General features: G+C 44.5%; 1 protein-coding gene across 1 annotated transcript; it reads right to left on the bottom strand.

Annotated features, from left to right (window-relative positions):
- Positions 1-3089: 3089 nt before the first annotated feature.
- On the bottom strand, positions 3090-12484 carry LOC143286658 (uncharacterized). The gene is made up of 6 exons (XM_076594296.1): positions 12404-12484; positions 10222-10452; positions 8004-8111; positions 4977-5174; positions 4337-4420; positions 3090-3203 (listed from the first exon to the last, which is right to left on the bottom strand). Exons 1-6 carry the CDS (start codon positions 12482-12484, stop codon positions 3090-3092), a joined length of 816 nt encoding a protein of 271 aa, XP_076450411.1.
- Positions 12485-20780: the final 8296 nt, after the last annotated feature.

Raw genomic sequence — 20780 nt, forward strand, 5'->3', positions numbered from 1 at the left:
ACAAAACAAAAAAAGCAACTGAAACAGTTCCCTGCTATTCTGATGAGAGCGAGCAAAACATACAATACAGACATTTTCTTTATCTAACCCAGAATATTGCCCTCCCTGTATCGTTTCCCCACCCTGCCTCACCGATTCTATTACCTTCACCACCTCTCCCCTCCCGTCCCTCCCCATCCGCGCCTCACACCCCTCCCCTATCCAACAGAAAAATAAGATGAAAAACAGCCCTAAAAAAAACAACCAACCAAACAAATACACAAACAACCCCCCCAAACAAAAAGAAACAACTGCTTTTGTCATTTGTGGTGTCTTCCCATCAAGAACTCTGGACAGTACAACTTTTGATGGGATTGAGTTAAAACAGACAGACAGACAGACAGACAGACAGAGGGAGACAGAGACACAGACAGACCGAGACAGACTGGAGAGAGAGAGAGAGAGAGAGAGAGAGAGAACAAGAACAAGAACAAAACTTTAATCTCCAGGCCTCCGGCCCCTAGAAAGAGGTCAAAAGTACACAATAATTATGGTGATCACTCAACCACAACAAAATGTAAAATACGTACTAACTTAACCTGTAGAACAAAAGTGCTTCTCGTGCATTGTAAATTAATTCTAACTTTCATCATTGTTGTCACAGAATTCCTGTCGTATCTTCAGGGCATTAAATATATAAACGCATAGTTTACGAATACTGTAAACAGAACCATTCTTCATCAAGTGAACATACGATTGACCTTCAGAGTTCAGATGTTTTTGCCGCAGGTCATTGTAAAGGACACAATTGTTTATAAAATGGTTTTCATCTTCGATTACATTACAACGTTTACATGCGTAATTTGAATTACATTTGAATGTTCTTCTAAAAAATGATCCATTTATTGGGAGCAAACCAAGCCGTAATTTTACTAAACAGTCCCTAAAACACTTTTTATCCACATATTCAAAATATTGCTCACACTGAAAACCAGTTTTAAACAGTCTGTAGTTATGATATATATCTTTAGACATTACTGACTCGTCCCACTCCTGCATAAATATATCTTTCATTCTTTGCTTAAATAATGACAAAAATGTTTGCTCACAACCAACGCCTTGTTGCAACCAGACATATCCAAACCCAAGTCTAAATAAAGTATTTTTTACCAAAGACACCCAGCATTTTTTTCCCCTTTCGTCTAAGTTAAACAACATCAAATATGCCTGTCTGGGTAATCGTTGCACATTCATATTCAGCAACCTTAACCAGTACTTGATACACCTTGTTGCACTATTTATATATAGTGGATAACGTCCTAATTCGCCGTATGCAAACTTGTTTGGTACTCTAAGTGTTATGTTCAAAAAACGTTTACATGCAAAGGAATGAACTTTCTCAATATTATCAAGTCTGTTAAGACCCCACATCTCAGAAGCGTACAAAAGAATGGGTTGTACCTGAGCATCGAATATTTTGAAAAAACATCCTTTGGAAATATCATTCAGCTTCGTTATATATTTTATACAGTCAATGCATGCATGTTTGCCTTTTGAGAGAGAGAGAGAGAGGGAGAATGGATGAAAGAATGGAATCGTTGAGTGGAGTGGTGCTGTCTGTGTCAAAACGTACAAACAGTGCAGAACCAAATTCAGTGGATGGTATTATATTCACAATAAGTAAACAGATCAATTGAAAACAACACAAACAACAACAACAAAACAACCAATAAGTAAACAATTATATAAATATTTCAGGACCGACACAGAAGAGAAAACTAGTGTAGTTACATATGTGTATCCTTCGACAAAGCCATCATCAATGTGTTAAATATATATAATTTTAATGTATATATACATGTATATATATATATATATATATATATATATATGAGAGAGAGAGAAAGAAGCCGCACGCGCGTTTGGCCAGAAAACTCAGTGCAATCTCGGTGAGGGATGTGCTAAAAGTACGAGTGGCTGTGGGAAAGCTTTGTGCGATTTGGGTGAAGGAAGGGGCAAGAAGCGCGCATGCCCGTGGGTAAGAGGTCTTGTTCCGGTCTCGGTGAATAAAGGAAAGAAGGAAGGGAGAAAGGACGGAAGGAAGGAAGGGGCTAGAAACACACATGTCTGTAAGGTCTTGTTCCGGTCATGGTGAAAGAAGGAAGGAAGGAAGAAAGGGGCTAGAAACACACATGTCTGTAAGGTCTTGTTCCGGTCATGGTGAAAGAAGGAAGGATGGAAGAAAGGGGCTAGAGACACGTATGCCTGTGGGTAAGGTCTTGTTCCTGTCGTGGTGAAGGAAGGAAGGGGGGGGAGACTAAAATGCTCATGGCTGTGGGTAAGTTTTTGCTCTGGTCTTTATGAAGGAAGGGGCTAGAAACGCGCATGCCTAAGGATAAAGCACTACCAAACACCACAGAAGTCGACTCAACAGCAGTGCAGGGTCTCCTCTGCTGCGTGGCCTCCTGGCGGCCTAACATCCCTGGTTCCCTGTGGACTGCCGGCACTGGGGACTGCGACAGACGAACCCTGGTGTGTGGCTGTGTAGGGGTGGGGGGTGGGGGGGGGACTCGGAATGAGAGGCGTGGGAGTAATATCACTGAATCGGTGCAGATGATGGGGCAGCACCGAAAAAAAGGCGAAAAAAGGTCTTGTTCCGATCTTGGTGAGGGGAGGATGGAGCTAGAAGCGCGCATGCTGTGGCAAGGTCTGGTCTTGGTGAAGGAAGGAAGGAAGGACGGAAGGAAGGAAGGAAGGAAGGAATGGAGGAAGGGGCTGGAAGCACGCATGCCTCAGCGTAAGGTCTTGTTCTGGTCATGGTGAGGGGAGGAAGGAAGGAAGGAAGGAAGGAAAGACGGAAGGAAGGGGCTAGGAACACGCATGCCTGTGGGTATGGTCTTGTTCCGGTCTTGGTGAAGGAAGGAAGGAAGGCGCTGGAAGCACAGATGCCTGAGCGTAAGGTCTTGTTCTGGTCATGGTGAGGGGAGGAAGGAAGGAAGGAAGGAAGGAAGGATGGAAGGTTCTAGAAACACGCATCCTGTGGGTAAGGTCTTGTTCCGGTCTCAATGAAGGAAGGAAGGAAGGGAGGGAGGAAGGAAGGGAGGGAGGGCCTAGAAACGCTCTCGGCCTGCCTTCTGGGCCGGCGTGGAAGGAACACTGTCCACACGTCTGTTCTGCTGGGCAGCATGCTTCTTCAGGATGAAGGCCGACACCGCACTGCACACCTGGAACAGAGGTCGTTCCTTGCATCGTCACCATCGTCGTCATCGTCGTCTTCGTCGTTAACGTCTTCATCGTTGTCGTCATCCTCATCATATTCTTCACCCTTGTGGTTAATGTTTTTTTATGTGTGATTTTTTTTTTCATCATCGTGATTACGTCGTCGTTGTTGTCGTCGTCGTCGTCTTCATCATTATCATAATCATTTCTTCTTCTTCTTCTTCTTATCTTCATATTTGTCATCATCTTCACCTTCATCACCATCGTCGCTATTGTCTTCGTCGTCATCTTCGTCATCATGATCACGATGTGGTCGCTATCGTCATCGTCATCATCATCATCATCCTCACCTTCTTCTTCTTCTTCTTCTTCTTCATATTCATCATCATCTTCACCTTCACCACCATCGTCGCCATTATTGTTTTCGTCATCATCAAGATCGCGTCGTCGTAGTTATCGTCATCGTCGTCGTCATCATGATTACTGTTATCATTACGAAAGCACACCCAATGACGATGATTATGACGACATAGCAGAATTCATAAATGCTTGCCACTGTCCACTGGCCCGCTTGGTTGTCTGTCTGTCTGTTGTCTTTTTATTCACTCACCGATTTCAAGGCACATTTCAGACTTCTTTTTTTTTTTAATTTCAAAAATTTAATTGCCTCCCTTTCACTGTACACTTTTTGTTAGTCTCTGTGAGCCACATTTCTGTCGTGAAAGAACGCCGTGCTAAAAAAAATCATGGGGTGTTGTATTGTATTGTATTGTATTGTATTGTATTGCATTGCACTTCATTGCATTGTATTGTGTTGTGTTGTGTGTGTGTGTGTGTGTGTGTGTGTGTGTATGTGTATGTAGTGCGTATGTGTGTGTGTGTGTGTGTGTGTGTGTGTGTAGTGTGTGTGTGTTCGTGTGCCTTCTCTTTGTTTACAAAAAAAAAAAAAAAGATATTAGAGCTTTGGTTTATCGTTCTTCCAACATTGCACTATCCTCTTATATAGTCACTGAGCCATTCAGGCTTGTGATGGGGTGTCCAGTTGTCAGATGTTGGGATTTTATCTCTCTCTCTCTCTCTCTCTCTCTGTGTCTCTCTCCCTCGCTCGCTCGCTGGCTATCTCGTGTTGCTGACCCACCTCACAGACGAAGAGGCAAACGCCGACGATGATGAAGATGAGCTGATAATTGGTGATGTAGTCGAAGAAAGCTTCATAGCATCCCTGGAAAACACAACGATCGAACATGAGAATTACAGCAACGAGAACGTAAAAAAAAAAAAAAATGTAATGTTTCCTGTTTCAATTTTTTTTTTACATTCCACATAACTCCCCATTCACCCCCCTCCCTCTCTCACACACACACACACTCCCCACACGGATACACTCCCCCCCCTCCACACATACATACCCCCTCACATCCCACACTCCACATCCCTACCCACGCACACACATACCCACACACTCCATAATCCTACACACGCTACCTACCCATCCACTACCCCTCCACACACACACACACAAACAAACAAACAAACACACACACACACACACACCTACACACACACACACACACACCTACACACACACACACACACACACATACAAAACCCACCCCCTCACCTACCCCACCACCTCAACCCCCCCCTCCCCGCCCCCGCCCCCGCCCCCCACTACCTACCTAAACCTCCCCCCCCCCCCACACACACACACAACCGCCCCCCTCCACCCCCACCACTCACACACACACACACACACACACACACACAACATCCCTCACCGTGCCGTAGTTGGAGTTGGTGGCGTTGGGCGTGACGGCGCACATGACGTCAGAGGGGGGTATGACGACATTGGGGAAGGTGCCGTCCAGCTGACAGCACGTGAAAGGGGTCTGCAAGGTGTAGCCGCCGCTGAAGGAGCGGTTCCAGTTGCTGGCCGAGTACAGGTCCGTGTAGATGTCGATGCCGCAACAGTCCAGCTGGTGGGTAACACACACACACACACACACACACACACACACACACGCACGCACGCACGCATACGCATACGCACGAGTACACGTGCACGCACCCGCGCACGCGCGCGCGCACACACACACACGCACAAACACACACACACGTGTACGCACACACACACACGTGCACGCAGGTGCACACACACACACACTCTCTCTCACGTGCGCACACACACACATAAACACACGCATGCACGCGCGCGGACACACTCACACTCACATACACAAACACACATGCACACACACACACACACGTGCACATACGCACACATACATATATGTAGGTAGCTAGCTATTTATCTACACCTATCTATAGATACATACAGAATGATGACATCGACAAAGTGAAAACATTCTATTCTTCTTCTTTTTTTGTTGGGGTGTGGAAGGCGGAGGGGGGGGGGGACGGGGGCGGGGGCGGGGGGGGGGGGGGGGGTCGTGGAAGGATGTGACAAGAGGAAGGAAGAAGTGGGAGGGAGAAAGACTGGGAAGAGGAAACACTGAGGGAGAGAGGGAGAGAAAGGTGGAGAGAGAACAGTGTGGGTGGGGGATGGGGGGCCCGAGGGGCTGGGCGAGAGAGAGAGAGAGAGAGAGAGAGAGAGAGAGAAATCAGATAAACTGATCATATATCACCAATGAAAAAAGAACTCCAAACCATGAGGCAGCACAGTGGACGGACCACATGAAGATCTGCCGCGGACCTCAGTTCGTAAAGAAAACTATGACGGGCGCAATAGCACCACATGGTCTTTGTAGACCTGACTAAGGCCTTCGACACGGTGAACCGCCGTGGTCTGTGGAAGATCCTCCTAAAGTTCGGCTCCCCAGAGAGCCTAATCCAGCTGATTGCGTAATGACATGTCAGATCCATTCCCTGTGGTAAATGGAGTAAAGCAGGGCTGCGTCCTGGCACCCACACTGTTCTCCATTCTCTTCTCTGCCATGCTGATTGACGCTTTCCAAGACTGTGACCGGGGCATCTACATTCAGTTTCGCACAGATGGCAAACTTTTCAACTTGCGGCGACTCCATGCCAGGTCCAGGGTGTTTGAGGCACTGTTGAGAGAGTTCCTCTTCGCTGATGACTGCGCGCTTGCTGCACACACCCATGAGGACATGCAGTTCATTATGGACAGGTTCTCAACCTCCTGCAGGCGCTTTGGACTCACCATCAGCCTCAGCAAGACCGAGTTCATGTACCAACCAGCTAGCTCACAGAACGCCAGTGCCCCCCACGCCCCATCCCCCCCAGCCCCCACCTGCAGTCAAGATCGATGACACAGAGATAAAGTCAGTTTTGCTATCTGGGCAGCACCCTATGCAGCAACGGAGCCCTTGATGCAGAAGTGACGCTGTGCATCGCCAAGGCCAGCTCCGCCTTTAGCAGACTCAACAACAGGCTGTGGAACAACAAAGGCATCAGGCTCAGCACCAAAATCAAAACCTACAGAGCTGTTATGCTGACCACCTTGTTGTACTGCTGTGAAACATGGACGACGTATCGCCGTCACATTCAACAACTTGTGCAGTTTCACCAGAGATGCCTACGAAAGATCCTCGGCATGAAGTGGCAAGACAGGGTCTCCAACCTCCAGGTCCTAGAGAGGAGCGGCCTGCCCAGTGCCGAAAGCCTGCTGATCCAGTGCCAGCAACGCTGGACAGGACACGTTGTCCGCATGACAGACAGCAGGATCCCGAAGACGCTTTTGTATGGCCAGCTGAAGGAAGGCCACCGTGAACTTGGAAGACCCTGCAAGCGCTTCAAGGACACATTGAAGACAAACCTCAAAGCCTGTGACATAGACATCGCTTCCTGGGAAACTGATGCCCTTGACCGCTCTCGCTGGAGGATGATGTGCTTTAGTGGCATAAAGACGTTTGAAAACAAGAAAACGCTGGCCATTAAGGAGAAGCGTGAGCGAAGGAAGCAGGGCTCAACTTCTGGCGACGTTTTCCCTTGCAACACCTGTGGGAAGTGCTGTGCATCCAGAGTCGGCCTCTTCTCTCATATGAGGACACACACCGACAGATAAACCTGCCTGCCTACTCATCCGTCGGTCCGACAGGAGACTCCACCGTATATAGTCTCATGTGAGGCGCTTAGAGCCCACTATATGGGGTGTTTACGCCATATAAGTACAATAATTTATTCTTTATTTTTCTTCTTTTTTTTTAATCATTACTATGCCTTGTGAACAGTTCTTCACCGCGAATCCCCAGTTACACGTCACAGAGATAAATACGCAGAGGAAGAATAGAAGAAGAACAAGAGAGGCAAGGCCTTCAAGACTCACTTGTGGCAAATTAAGTCCCCTAGCATTAACTACAGAGTAATTTCCCTTTTTTACTATCTGCACCAAAACGTTTGCAAAATAAATAAAACTTCCATGCTTAGCAAAAGAAGTTCCTGTTTGAACAAAAAAAATGATTATAATGACTGCTCTTGTTGTGTCAGAATATCAGATCAAAATGCCAAGTTTAGAGAATACAAAAAATATAAATATAACAGTAAATGCAGTTTGCATATAATTATGCTTCATTTTTAAAAAAAATTTTGTGCCCATCCCAGAGGTGCAGTATTGTTTTAAACAAGATGACTGGAAAGAACTAAATTTTTCCTATTTTTATGCCTAATTTGGTGTCAACTGACAAAGTATTTGCAGAGAAAATGTCAATGTTAAAGTTTACCACGGACACACACACACACACACATAACCGAACACCGGGTTAAAACATAGACTCACTTTGTTTACACAAGTGAGTCCAAAATTACCCACATCGAAGCTGCCTTACCTGCACGAAGAGGAAGTTGAAGCCTAGCGACACAGCATCCGTGCCGCTGTCTCCTGCGTAGAAAGTATCTATCGTTGTCTGCAGGGCGCCCTTCACTTTGTCCTCAATCTGAAGACACGCACGCACACACACACACACACACACACGAAAGAAAGAAAGGAAGGAAGAAAGAAAGAATTCTTTTTAAATGAAGAAAGAAAACAAGTGCAATTCTTCTCTCAAGTTTCCGACAAATAGATCATGTGTGTGTGTGTGTGAGTGTGTGTGTGTCTGTGTCTGTCTCTGTTTGTCTGTGTTGATCTGTGAGTGTCTGTATCTGTGAGATATGCGCATGAATATATCAACGTGTCAGTGCAATGTGCGCATCTTAGTGACGACACACCCTTGTAATAGGTATTAACGTGGCGATAGCCTTGAGATGGCCTTAGTGGTCGGCGAGGCTCTAAGCACCATAATTTGATTTAGTGACGACACACACACACACATTACATACCACACTTCTCATGACGAACCAGAGGATGACAGCCGTGATTTCCATCACCAGCAACTTGACCATGATGATGGAATACTGGAACGAAAAAACAACAACAAAAAACAAGAGAGGCAAGGCCTTCAAGACTCACTTGTGATACACTTTAAAAAAAATCTAATCGTTAAAATGTGTTCTGTATTTGTTATTGTAAAGCGTCGGGTTAAAAGATAAAAAAAAAAAAAAGGCCTAACGGCAGATTCGAACTCCGCGTGTTCGGGTGAGAAGAAACTGTCTTACCCATTACACTATCGTGGCTCCTTAACTGACGTTCAAAAATATAATATTTAAACATGCTTTTTTAAAGGGCGATAAATCGATTGCGGTATTTGCAGTGAGAACGCTGTTTAAATCATATTATTCTGGTGTGTCTTGGGCATTAAAAAAAATCTTTAAGGGCAATAAGAAATTCTTTTTAAGTCCGCGGTAAAAGAGACGTGGCTATCGCTGCAATCACACTGCAACATTTAGCCGTTTTCTCTGGATCTAGATAGATGTACAAGTTTAGTTATACCCGGTTGACACGGTCATTCAATTTCTCTTTTATGTTCATTCTAGTTTTATAGTTTCAAAGTTGATATGAAAATTGAGTATTTTGTTAAACTAATAACATGTAGAGCCAAGTACAAGTACTAAACGTCGTATGAAGTGAAAAGGACTTCATTTTGAGAAAAGTCAAGACTGGAAATATTTGCGTTTCATCAAATCAAGGGTATTAATTCTCATGGTTTATTATTTTAAACTGTGAATTCCGACTGATTCTGTGGGTATTTTTATGGTAGTTTGGGGCATAATCCAGCAAGTGATGAGGCGTTCACAAATCTTTCTCTGAATAAATATTTATCGGTCTCCTTCTCCAACTTTCCATCACATGTTATCGTGTATTGTCGATCGAATATAGGATTGAACGGGCAGGTCAACAACTTGAAACAAAATGGCGTCACTCGCGTTCGCGAAGAATATGAGCACGCGCTTTGAATATGTATAAATCTGTGTATTCAATTGATTTTTGCCCATGACCTTGAGGGCTCAGCCAATAGATCTATAGAGTCCACTCGTCGTATTTATTTTAGTATTTTCCGAAAACGACCACTTGGGCGAATGAACATAGTGAAAGCCCTGTACACTGAGAGTAAAACAAACAAGCTTTTTATGTATTGAGTATAATTTCAAAATGTGATGTTTAAGATGAGAAAGATCAGTTTAAAGCAAATTAAGTCCCCTAGCATAAATTACAGATTAAATTCCCTTTTTTACTATCAGCACCAAAGACATGCAAAATAAATATAACTTCCATACTTTGCAAAAGAAGTTCCTGTTTGAACAAAAATGATAAAAATGACTGCTCTTGATGCTGTGTTGAATATCAGATCAAAGTACCCCCTCTCCCTTTCTCTCTCCCTCCCCCTCTATCTCTCTCCCTCCCCCTCCCTCTCTCTTTCTCTCCCTCTCCACCTCTCCCCTCCCCCTTTCTCCCTCCCTTCCCCCCCCCTCACTCCCCCCTCCACCCCTCTCTCTCTCTCCCTGTAGCCCTGTCTCTGTCTCTCCCTCTCCGCCTCCCCTCGCTCCCCCTCTCTCCATCTCTCCCTTTCCCCCATCTCTCTCCCCCTCTCCCGCCCTCTCCCCCTCTCTCTTCAGAAAACAAACAGTACAGTAAACGAAGAAAGCGACGCCAACTAAGCCACTCACGATCATGAGGGAGCACTTGACGAGGCAGCAGGCTCCAGACCAGCCCATCACGCCCACGGCAAGCAGCAGAACTCCAGCCAGGAGCAGGGCGATGCCCACCGTCCTCAGGAGATCGTCCAGGGAGCCTCCCTGCACGCTCACCTCCTCCAGCATGTCGGCCAGGTACGAGTTGACCAGGTCCCTTCCCCACAGCACAATACCGCCCGAGGCCGCCACTGCCAGCCCCAGAATCTGCTCACAGTGAGCGAGGCGATGGAATGCAATTTAATTTAAAACAGTGAAAAGCAATGCAATGCAATACGATGCAATACAATGTTGGCGGGGTAAAGGATAACCAGGTCCCTCCCCCACACTCACCACACCCCACCGAGGCCGCCAACTGCCAGCCCCAGAATCTGTTCACAGTGAACAAGGCGATGCATACCATGCAATATTTACAAAACAGTGCAATGCAATGCAATACAAAACAGTGCAATGCAATGCAATGCAATACAAAACAGTGCAATGCAATGCAATACAAAACAGTGCAAAGCAATGCAATGCAATACAAAACAGTGCAATGCAATGCAATGCAATACAAAACAGTGCAATGCAATGCAATACAAAACAGTGCAATGCAATGCAATGCAATACAAAACAGTGCAATGCAATGCAATACAAAACAGTGCAAAGCAATGCAATACAAAACAGTGCAAAGCAATGCAATGCAATACAAAACAGTGCAATGCAATGCAATACAAAACAGTGCAATGCAATGCAATACAAAACAGTGCAATGCAATGCAATACAAAACAGTGCAATGCAATGCAATACAAAACAGTGCAATGCAATGCAATACAAAACAGTGCAAAGCAATGCAATGCAATACGATGTAATACAATGTCGGACATGTGGACTGATGGCCTAGAGGTAACGCGTCCGCCTGGAAAGCGAGAGAATCTGAGCGCGCTGGTTCGAATCACGGCTCAGCCGCCGATATTTTCTCCCCTTCCACTAGACCTTGAGTGGTAGTCTGGACGCTAGTCATTCGGATAAGCATGTACTTAGCGCACGTAAAAGAACCCACGGCAACGTACATTCAACAAATTAAAACTATCAGGTAATGACTAAAGAAAGACATGTTGATAAGAAAATACGTTCAACAGATTAAAATCCGTCAGATGTTGAACTGCACGAAGGCGTAAATTCATGAAGTAGTTTTTTTGTGTTTTTGTTTTTTTTTTGTTTTTTATTATTATTTTTTTTAACATAACAAAATGATGTCCGTAACAGACAGCGATGATTGTTGCCAGCATTGATACCGTGTCTTGTTCCAGTGTTTGTCAGAACATGTATTATGAAAAAGTCCAAAGGGGCTGAAGGTATAGAACGGGAAAACAGTTGTCACTGTCGCTGGTCCCGTAATCTGGCTTGGTGGTGGGTGGGGGTCAGGGGGGGGGGGGGGCAGGGGGAATGCACTGCTGAACAACATCACCAACTGTCTCCAGTACTGGTGGTTATAGGATTAGGGCCAGAAGGCAGTCAGATTAAAAAAAAATTTTTTTTAATGAATACAGTGAACTAAACGTCTCTCTCTCTTTCTCTCTATTACAACACAGCACAGCACAACACAACACAGCACGGCACAGCAATAACGGCACAGCACATCACATCACAGCACAGCACAGCACAGCACAACACAACACAGTACAGCACAGCACAGCTCAACACAGCACAACACAGCACAGACAACATATCACAGCACAACACAGCACAGCACAGCACAACACAGCACAGCATAGCATAGCATAGCATAGCACAGCACAACACAGCACAGCACAACACAGCACAACACAGCACAGCACAACACAGCACAGACAACACATCACAGCACAACACAGCACAGCACAACACAACACAGCACAACACAGCACAGCATAGCACAGCAATAACGGCACAGCACATCACATCACAGCACATCAAAGCACAACACAACACAGTACAGCACAGCACAGCACAACACAGCACAGCACAACACAGCACAGCAGCATAGCACAGCACAGCACAGCACAGCACAGCACAGCACAGCACAACACACCACAGCAGCACAGCACAACACAGTACAACAGAACAGAACATATCACAACAGAACAGAACAGATCAGAACACAGCACAGCACAGCACAGCACAACACAACACTTACCACGAAGACACTGTTAAAGATGATGAGCCAAGTTCGAGCAGTGACAGTGGAGCACTTGCAGCCTTCATCCTTCTCTCCCATGGCAACAGTGGGCCGTTTGCTTGGAACTCTCGTCCTTTCGGTATCACGTGTTTGGTGTTTTTTTTTTGTTTTTTTTTTTTTTTGTTGTTGTTGTTTTTTGTTTGTTTGTTTTCCCTCTCTCTTTCTCTCTGTGGTTCCTGTGCGTTAGTCTTTTGCCTGTGTCTTTGTCAGGATACGGTTTATAGCGAAATGGTCGCTTTTCTTTATAGTAACAATGACGACCATGCAAAATGTCTTTTGTTTTCTGCTGTCTTTGTTTCTGACGTTGTTTGTTTGATTGTTGTTTGGTCTCTCTTTTTTTTCGTTCGTTTTTTTATTTTTTTTTTTTTTTATCAATTTGTTTCACTTTGCCTCTTCTCTTCGACTTCAGTCTATTTATTTGTGTCTTTATTTCTGTATCAATCTATTTCGTAATTAGTTAGCAGTCGTGTCACTGACAGAATTCAGCTGAAGAGACAACTGCAGTCACAAAATCAGATGACTGTGATTATCAATGCAGGTTTCAGATCATTTAGCACATAAATGTCGCAGCATTCCTGAACATTTTTTTTAAAGGTTTGAATACTCGAACCTTTTTTCTTTTCTCTCTATCTTTTTCTTCTTTCTTTTATATTTTCATCGAAAGCAAGCAACTAAGCAAGATCTGAACCTGAAACTCACACACTGCAACTTTTTCACCTTTTTTTTTTTAAACCAGCCTTTTTCTTCCACTTCTTCTCGCTGCTCTTTCTTTGTTTTATTTATATCGCGAAAGTAAGCATGAAAGCAAGATTTGAACCTCAAACTCGCACCCTGCGATTCTTTCACTTTTCTATCAGACAAGTCTCTTTCTTTCGCTTCTCTTTCCTGTCCTTTTCTCTTTTTTCTTTTTTTTTTTTTGGTTTTGTTTTGCGAAACCGAGCTAGGAAGCAAGATTTGAACCTGAACCCCCTCCCTACTTTCACTTTGCTTTTCTCTCAAACCAGTCTCTTTCTTTCAGTTTAACTTCTCTTGCCTATCCTTTTCTCCTCTTCTTTTAAAAAAAAAAATTCTTTCTTTTTCTTCTTCTTTTCTTTTTTTTTCTTTTTTTTTTTCTTCTTCTCGCGAAACCAAGCTAGGAAGCAAGATTTGAACCTGAAACTACTCTGTCCGAAATTTCACTTTGTTTTTCACTCACACCAGCCAGCCTCTTTCTTTCAGCAACTTTCGTTTCTCTCCCCTTCTTATTTTTTCCTTCTTCTTTTTTTTATTTTTTTATCGTCGACAGCTGGTAAGCACAGCACAACACAGCACAGCAAGAAAAGATCTAAGGCCTGTCGAAACTGTCTCCTGCTGAACTAAGCGCTTGTCTGGAGAGTTTGGTAAAGGTGCAAGAAGAAGCAGAAGAAGAAAGGGGGAGGAGGTGGGGGGGGGGAGGGGGAAGGGGGGGGGTGGGGGTAGCGATGAGGGGGGTGATCAAGGGAGGGGGGTGAGGGGGTGGTGGGGGGGGGGGGAGGGGTTGTGTTTTAGGAAATTGCAACGACACGATACCGTCTATCGATAGGTACCTATACCTATTCGTTATGCCTGACTGACTCGGAAGTTTGTTCAGGTGACTTATTTTTTGTTTGGTTGGCTTTCCGCTTGAGTGACTATCCGAGAAGGGTCGGGTTATTTGTTCACTATTCTTCTTAAAGAGGTCAAGGTATGGAGTGTTAGTTTCGTCGTGTTAATCTCTTTCTTTTTTTTCTTTTTTTTTTCCGTCGGGTGCATAGGTGACCACCCCTCTTGCAGTTTAGCGTTGTTGATCTTGTGTCTTTTTGCCTTTTGGTTTTTATTTGTGTGTTGTCTGTATTTAATTAGTTGGTCGGGTTTTATTGTTGTTGTTGTTGTTTTGTTGTACGTTTTCAAACATTATTTTCATAAAATGATCACGTTATGACAGACGCTCAGACATACATTAAAGAAATGTTAATCGTTCATTTGTTTGTTTGTGTGTGTGTGTTTATTTATTTGTTTGGTCATGATTTTTTTTTTCTCGTGTACAAAGTTTTGATCTCAAAGCTTTAACGCATCGTATTTGTTTTTGTTTTTTGGTTGTGTGTGTGTGTGTGTGTGTGTGTGTGTGTGTGTGTGTGTGTGTGTGTGTGTGTGTGTGTTTGTTTGTTTGTTTTTGTTGTTTTTTTAAACACTTGAGCCATCAGTTTGGCTAAATGATTATTGGTTAAGTCGGGGAGAGAGAGAGAGAGAGAGAGAGAGAGAGAGAGAGATGAATGCGAAATGTTTTATTTAGATCAGGCTGAGGCCCCAAACTGCACGCACAAGTGAATCTTGTAACTGGACATTGTGTTAGAGAGAGAGAGACAGACAGACAGACAGACAGACAGACAGACAGACAGACAGACAGACAGACGGACGGAGACAGAGGCACACACAGAGAGAGGAGGGGTTAGAAACAAACAGACGACAGATAGATTACTCTGATCCATATCTTTTCTTTCTTGTGCGCGATGATCGCTCAGCCGCCGATATTTTCTCCTCCTCCACTACAGATTGAGTGGTGGTGTGGACGCTAGTCATTCGAATGAGACGATAAACCGAGGTCCCGTGTGCAGCATGCACTTAGCGCACGTAGAAGAACCCACGGCAACAAAAGGGTTGTTCCTGGCAAAATTCTGTAGAAAAATCCACTTCGATCAGAAAAACAAATGAAACTGCACGCAGGAAAAAAAACAAAAAAACACACACACAAAAATGGGTGGCGCTGTAGTGTAGCGACGCGCTCTTCCTGGGAAGAGCAGCCCGAATTTCAGACAGAGAAATCTGTTGCGACAAAAAGAGAAATACAATACAATATAAATAATCACTGACATATTCCACCAACTCCGCGATTTCCAAGTCAACACAACACACATTAACAACGGTGCCGTCTTCTCTATTAGACCCCCCCCCCCTCCAACCCCCCCCCCCCCCCCGCCCCCTTTCTTCCTCCCCCTTCCTCCCTCTGTCCATTTCTCCAACGGCATTACCCATGTCTTGTACAAATTCATCCTCATGTCTGTCACTTTGTTCTTATAAGTGGATCATTCACATAGCTGGTTCTCTGCCGAACTTTAAATTGACACCTTTCAGTCTTACAAATATTAGTCTTTGTCCTCAACAGTAATTGTTCTGTGTGTGTGTGTGTGTGTGTGTGTGTGTGTGTGTGTGTGTGTGTGTGTGTGTGTGTGTGTGCCTCTCCTCCTCCTCCCTCTCTCTGTCTCTGTCCCCGTCTCTCTCGCTCTCTCTCTCTCTTTCTCTCTCTCTCTTTCTCTCTCTCTCGCCTCTCTGCCTGTCTCTCTGTCTCTCTCTCGCTCTCTCTCTCTCTCTCTCTCTCTCTCTCTCCCTTTCTCTCTCTCGCCTCTCTGCCTGTCTCTCTGTCTCTCTCTCGCTCTCTCTCTCGCTCTCTCTCTCTCTCCCTTTCTCTCTCTCGCCTCTCTGTCTGTCTCTCTGTCTCTATCTTTCTCTGTCTGTCCCCCTTCTATCTGTCCGTGTCTCTGTCTCTCTCTTGCTCTCTGTCTGTCTGTCTCTTTCTCTCTCTCTCCGTGATCCAAGCGTCACAATCCAGGTCAATATTGATACGGGTAATCGTTCACTGTGTTGTTTATACACTCCCACCTCTCTCACGCAATGTACAATGTGAGGACCAGTACTTCAGACAGCCAGTTAACTCTCTCCATACGAACGGCGAAAGAGACGACGTTAACAGCGTTTCACCCCAGTTACCATCGTCAAAATATTGCAAGCATGAAGGCTCTTATACTGAAGAGGTGAATGTTGACAAAGAATACCACAATTCTGACGACGGAAGCTAAAGGTTGGGTCATTCAGACACCCACTGGACATCCGAGGGGTCTGTGTAGAGGAGAAGAGGGGACTGGCCGTACTGAGTGAGTTAAAATTAACAAATAATGAGGCCAGGAGACGACTATGATTAACAAATAGTAAAGAGTGGTAACTCTCTCCATTGCACAAAGTACACAACTTCAAGTCAGTGATGCTTACGCTACCGATTCAGCTAGCACACAGGTAAATAAAAGGTACATTGGAACAAACCCAGACACTGGCATTATTTGTGTGGCTTATTCAGGATTAAAGAGGCTATGCCAGTCTTGAATAAAAAGCTAATTTGTGTTTGCACATTTCTTCTGTCTTTGCTGCTGTGTGCACATGTCAAATGATTGGTATAAGGACAGGCCCGGCGCTTCCTTTTTGAGGTGAATGTTGACAAAGAATACCACAATTCTGACGACGGAAGCTAAATGTTGGGTCATTCAGACACCCACTGGACATCCGAGGGGTCTGTGTAGAGGAGAAGAGAGGACTGGCCGTACTGAGTGAGTTAAAACGCGCACTGAACTTCTTCTTCTGCGTTCGTGGGCTGCAACTCCCACACGTTCACTCGTATATACGCGAGTGGACTTTTACGTGTATGACCGTTTTTAACCCGCCATGGGGGCAGCCATACTCCGCTTTCGGGGGTGTGCATGCTGGGTATGTTCTTGTTTCCATAACCCACCGAACGCCGACATAGATTACAGGATCTTTAACGTGCGTATTTGATCTTCTGCTTGCGTATACACACGAAGGGGGTTCAGGCACTAGCAGGTCTGCACATATGTTGATCTGGGAGATCGCAAAAATCTCCACCCTTTACCCACCAGGCGCCGTCACCGTGATTCGAACCCGGGACCCTCAGATTGAAAGTCCAACACTTTAACCATTCGGCTATTGCGCACGCGCATTGAACAACAGCCAACAGCCATTGGTTTTGCGCAAGCTAAAGGAACGGAGTCCAATACTTTCGCTGCTGCAAAACCAGCCAATGACATTGCGCGACAGAAAAGAGTAGCTGAATGAGACATCATTGGGAAAGTCATTTGCTCGCGCGTGTGTGGTGGATCGACTTTAATGGCTTTAGATTGGCCATTGTCAGTTGTTGGGTTGTTTTTTTGTGTTTTTTTTTTAGAAATGTCAAAGCATCTCTCTTTCTGTGTGTCTGTGTGTGTGTCTGCCTCTGTTGCTCTGTTTCTTTCTCTGTTTACCTATCTGTCAGCCTGTCTGTATGTTTGTTTGCTAACCACTGTTTGTCTCCCTCTCTCTCTCTCTCTCTCTCTCTCTCTCTCTCTCTCTCTCTCTCTCTCTCGTGCGTGCGCGCGCGTGCTTCGTGTCAATGTTTTTTTTAAGGATAAGTGCGAGCTTTCTTTTCTAAACATTTTGTGTAGTAAAAAGGAGGGATGAAGGGAGGTTGAATACTTAAGACGCTTATCTCTCTCTCTCTCTCTCTCTCTCTCTCTTGTTACCAACAGGTTAGAGAACAGTTTATTCTTTAAAAAAAATTTACAACCCTCCATCTGTGTTCAAATTATCGTTACTGCTATCAAACGTGAAATACTCAATGAAAGTCGCAATGTACATAAATAAGGTATTCCAGTTAAGATCGTGCTACATGGATGGATAATGAAATTCAAAACCCTTGGCATGCAATATACGCTGTTTTCTTTCGTCTGATTTTCATCCCTACCCCACACTGTTTCCTTTGACATGGGTAAATGGCCCAGTTCAGTCAACTATTTGTCTTGTCTTGTCTTCTCTCTCTCTCTCTCTCTCTCACACACACACATACACACACACACACACACACACACACACACAAGCACGCGCGCACACACACACACACACATACACACACACGCACACACAGACACACACACACACATGCACGCACGCACGCACGCACGCACGCACACACACACACACACACACACACACACACCTCCCGCCCGCATCCCATCCCCACACGAGACACATGCGCGGACAGACAGGCAGACACCATCATAACTGAATCAGTTTGTTCGCTTCTGTTGGACTCCAGTGTGGATAAAAACCTTTCGCCTGTGAACATATGATGCGTTCTTTGTTGGTCTTTGGCATGTCAGTCAGCTAAACACACACACACACACACACACACACACACACACACACACACACACACACACACACAGAGAATTTTCAGAAATTTTAAACTCCAGTCCAGTTGGTATCCTCCTTTGATGTATTATATTTAATACTGTTATTTCTATTTACATTGTTGTAGGTTAATACTTGTTGATATGCATATACATATTCTCCTTCCCATGACAACTCATTCAATACACACCACAACCTCTTTAGACTTTTTCTTATGATACACTTTTCCTCTGATACATAACATGAACTCTTTTTTTTTCTTTTTTCTTTTTTTTTTTTACACTAATATTCACATGCATTCCCTTTCCTTTATACACCACTTTACACCTTTCCGTCTAAAAACACTTATAGTGAATAGACGTTAAACTGAAGAAGAACACACACACAGACTCTCGCGTGTTTGAAAGTTGCACGTTGTTGCTTGGTAACGAGCACTTGGTGGGGTCTATAGTGGGATGGGGGTGGAGGGGGTGACGGGGTGGCGGGGGGGGTGGGGGGGGGGGGTGATTGGATGAGAGAGAGAGAGAGACTGAGACAGACAGTCACGCAGAGACAGAGAGAGGGATCGAGAGGGAAAGAAGATACCTACACTGACGCTGACTTATTCATTCGGGATTTAGCTCCTCTTCATGAAGGACGTATTAGAAATGCATGTAATAATAATAGTAACGATGATGATAATAATAATAATTATTATTATTATGATAATAATGATAAGAAGAATATTAATAATAATAAAATCAGCAACAACAACAACAACAATAATAATATGATGATGATAGTGATGATAATGATGATGGTGATGATGATGATGATGATGATGGTGATGATAGTAATGACAATAATAATAAAGAGAAGAAGAAGAACAACAACAACAACAAAAAATGGATGAATAAATGAATGAATGAATGAATAATGATAATAATTCATTTCAAGTCAGTTCACTTCAGTTGCTCAAGGAGCGTTATTGCGTTCAGACAAATCCATATACGCATGCCTTTCATCCACCTTACAACATGGCGGAATGGCACACAGGATGTGTTTGGTTGTCGTTGTTTTTTGTAAAGAATTTTGAGATACGGTTACATACAGTGGAGTGATGTCATAGAGGTAACGCGTCCACCTGGGAAGCGAGAGAATCTGAGCGCGCTGGTTCGAATCACGGCTCAGCCGCCGATATTTTCTCCCCCTCCACTAGACCTTGAGTGGTGGTCTGGACACTAGTCATTCGGATGAGACGATAAACCGAGGTCCCGTGTGCAGCATGCACTTAGCGCACGTAAAAGAACCCACGGCAACTAAAGGGTTGTTCCTGGCAAAATTCTGTAGAAAAATCCACTTCGATAGGGAAAACAAATAAAACTGCACGCAGGAAAAAAAATATTAAAAAATCGCTGGCGTTGTCAGTGTAGCGACGCGCTCTCCCTGTGGAGAGAAGCCCGAATTTCACACAGAGAAATCTGTTGTGATAAAAAGAAATACAAATACAACAAATACAAATATAAGAATTGGGATTTGAGTTTTGCGACATGACATGTGCATTGTTTGGATATTGTGATGATATATGGTATCCGTGGCGAGTTTTGTGTAGTGTGATGAATGTGTGTGTGTGTGTGTGTGTGTGTGAACAAAAAATGAGTGTTTGAGTGTTTGGTTGGATGCCTGGACAGGGTTATGTTCGAAAAGTTTTCGTTTCAATGTTTAATTGCATGCTTTTATACGTATCTTTTCTCTTCTTTTCATTTTTTCTTTCTTTTACATAATGCAGCACAATTAAGCATAATTTACTCGGAAAGGCGCTAGATAGAGTTGGTTTTTTTTGTGTTTTTTTTTTAATAGTTATCATATAAAAATGGAGATGGTAACTCTCAGCTAGCTTTGAACTGGCTTCTCCCCCAACCCATCCCAGCTACTGTATGGGGGGAAAAAGGGGGGAGCCAGGCAAAAATAATACAAACAAACAAACAAAAGAAAACAAACAACAACAATTAACCGGCATGGCCTTTCTGCAGGCAAGAACACGACTCACACACACACACGCGCGCGCGCGCGCGCGCGCACACACACACACACACATACACACACACACACACACACACACACACACACACACACACACACACACACAGAGTGATGGAGTGACGGCCTAGAGGTAACGCGTCCGCCTAGGAAGCGAGAGAATCTGAGCGCGCTGGTTCGAATCACGGCTCAGCCGCCGATATTTTCTCCCCCTCCACTAGACCTTGAGTGGTGGTCTGGACGCTAGTCTTTCGGATGAGACGATAAACCGAGGTCCCGTGTGCAGCATGCACTTAGCGCACGTAAAAGA

Source organism: Babylonia areolata, chromosome 10 (genome assembly GCF_041734735.1).
Source record: "Babylonia areolata isolate BAREFJ2019XMU chromosome 10, ASM4173473v1, whole genome shotgun sequence".
NCBI lineage: Eukaryota > Metazoa > Mollusca > Gastropoda > Neogastropoda > Buccinidae > Babylonia > Babylonia areolata.